The sequence below is a fragment of the Aplysia californica genome, unplaced genomic scaffold (assembly GCF_000002075.1).
Source record: "Aplysia californica isolate F4 #8 unplaced genomic scaffold, AplCal3.0 scaffold00353, whole genome shotgun sequence".
NCBI lineage: Eukaryota > Metazoa > Mollusca > Gastropoda > Aplysiida > Aplysiidae > Aplysia > Aplysia californica.
In genome coordinates, this window is record NW_004797623.1 from 771,791 (window position 1) to 772,823 (window position 1,033).

Genomic DNA, 1,033 nt, shown 5'->3' on the forward strand with positions numbered 1-1,033 from the left:
ATCATTATTATTATTATTATTATTATCATTATTATTATTATTATTATTATTATTATTATTCTTGTTCCCTTCCCATTTCCCGCCTTATTGTTCCCCCGTCCACAGCAATATCTTGATGGTCCTTCCGATGCTTCGTGCAAAACTTGCAAAGCCATCATGGGCCAGGTCAAGAATTTACTAGCCCAGAAAAATTTCCAGGTACGTGATCGTTGGTGATTCAGCTCTATTTTCAGTGATTGGAAAAGCAAATTTATGTCGAAATGTCGAGTAATCGTGGATCAGTAGGGCTCCTTTTGACTGTTTTAGCGCAATGTCTTCAAGATAAAGATTCACGTCCTTTTGAAGTGGGATAATGAGTGTAACCAATACCGTACTGTCCAAATGTGAGGCAACGTGGTGGAATCAGGCTCTCTTCCCTTTCTGGGCATGTAGAGTTATTGGTATCATCTTAAAGCTTTTTCACTTGTCTTTATTTGGATGAAAAAAAATTCATTTATCTTGAATACAAGTTGAGATATTTGCGAAAGAAGGAAGTGGGGGTCACCTGTTTTCAGAAGTAAAATTAGAGAGAAAATGGCCGCCAAAGATTAACTATTTCCTTAGCTCAAGAGTCCGTGGTAACTTAAAAAATGTCATTTTTGTGTCTTTAATCAACGCTTTTCAGAAAAATCCACACAGAAATGAGTTCTTTAATGGGCATGAAAGGTGTTGAGCCAAAAAACAAAAATTTGATAAAAATTCACAAACCTGCAGAAAAATGCAAGTTTCGTCTCTTGGATTATTTTGACGAGAGCCTGATTCCACCACGCTGCCTCACATATTGTCTAAGACAGGAGAAAAGTAGCTATCTTAGACAGAGAGGGACGTTTAACACAGTGTTCTATTGTTTAACACAGTGTTATATGATATGTATATATTTATGTGATGATGATATCTTCTTGTCTCTCTCTCTCTATTTCTCTCTCTCTGTCTCTCTCTCTCTCTGTCTCTCTGTCTCTCTGTCTCTCTCTCTGTCTGTCTGTCTCTCTCTCTC

At 37.3% G+C, this 1,033-nt stretch overlaps 1 protein-coding gene across 1 annotated transcript in view; it reads left to right on the forward strand.

Moving 5' to 3' along the window:
• LOC101847973 (prosaposin) overlaps positions 1–1,033 on the forward strand; it is a gene marked incomplete at its 3' end in the record, with an annotated part of 27,259 nt that overhangs the window by 3,737 nt on the left and 22,489 nt on the right. The window contains 1 exon segment of the mRNA XM_013085188.1: positions 106–198. Coding sequence (XP_012940642.1) covers positions 106–198 — 93 coding nt within the window.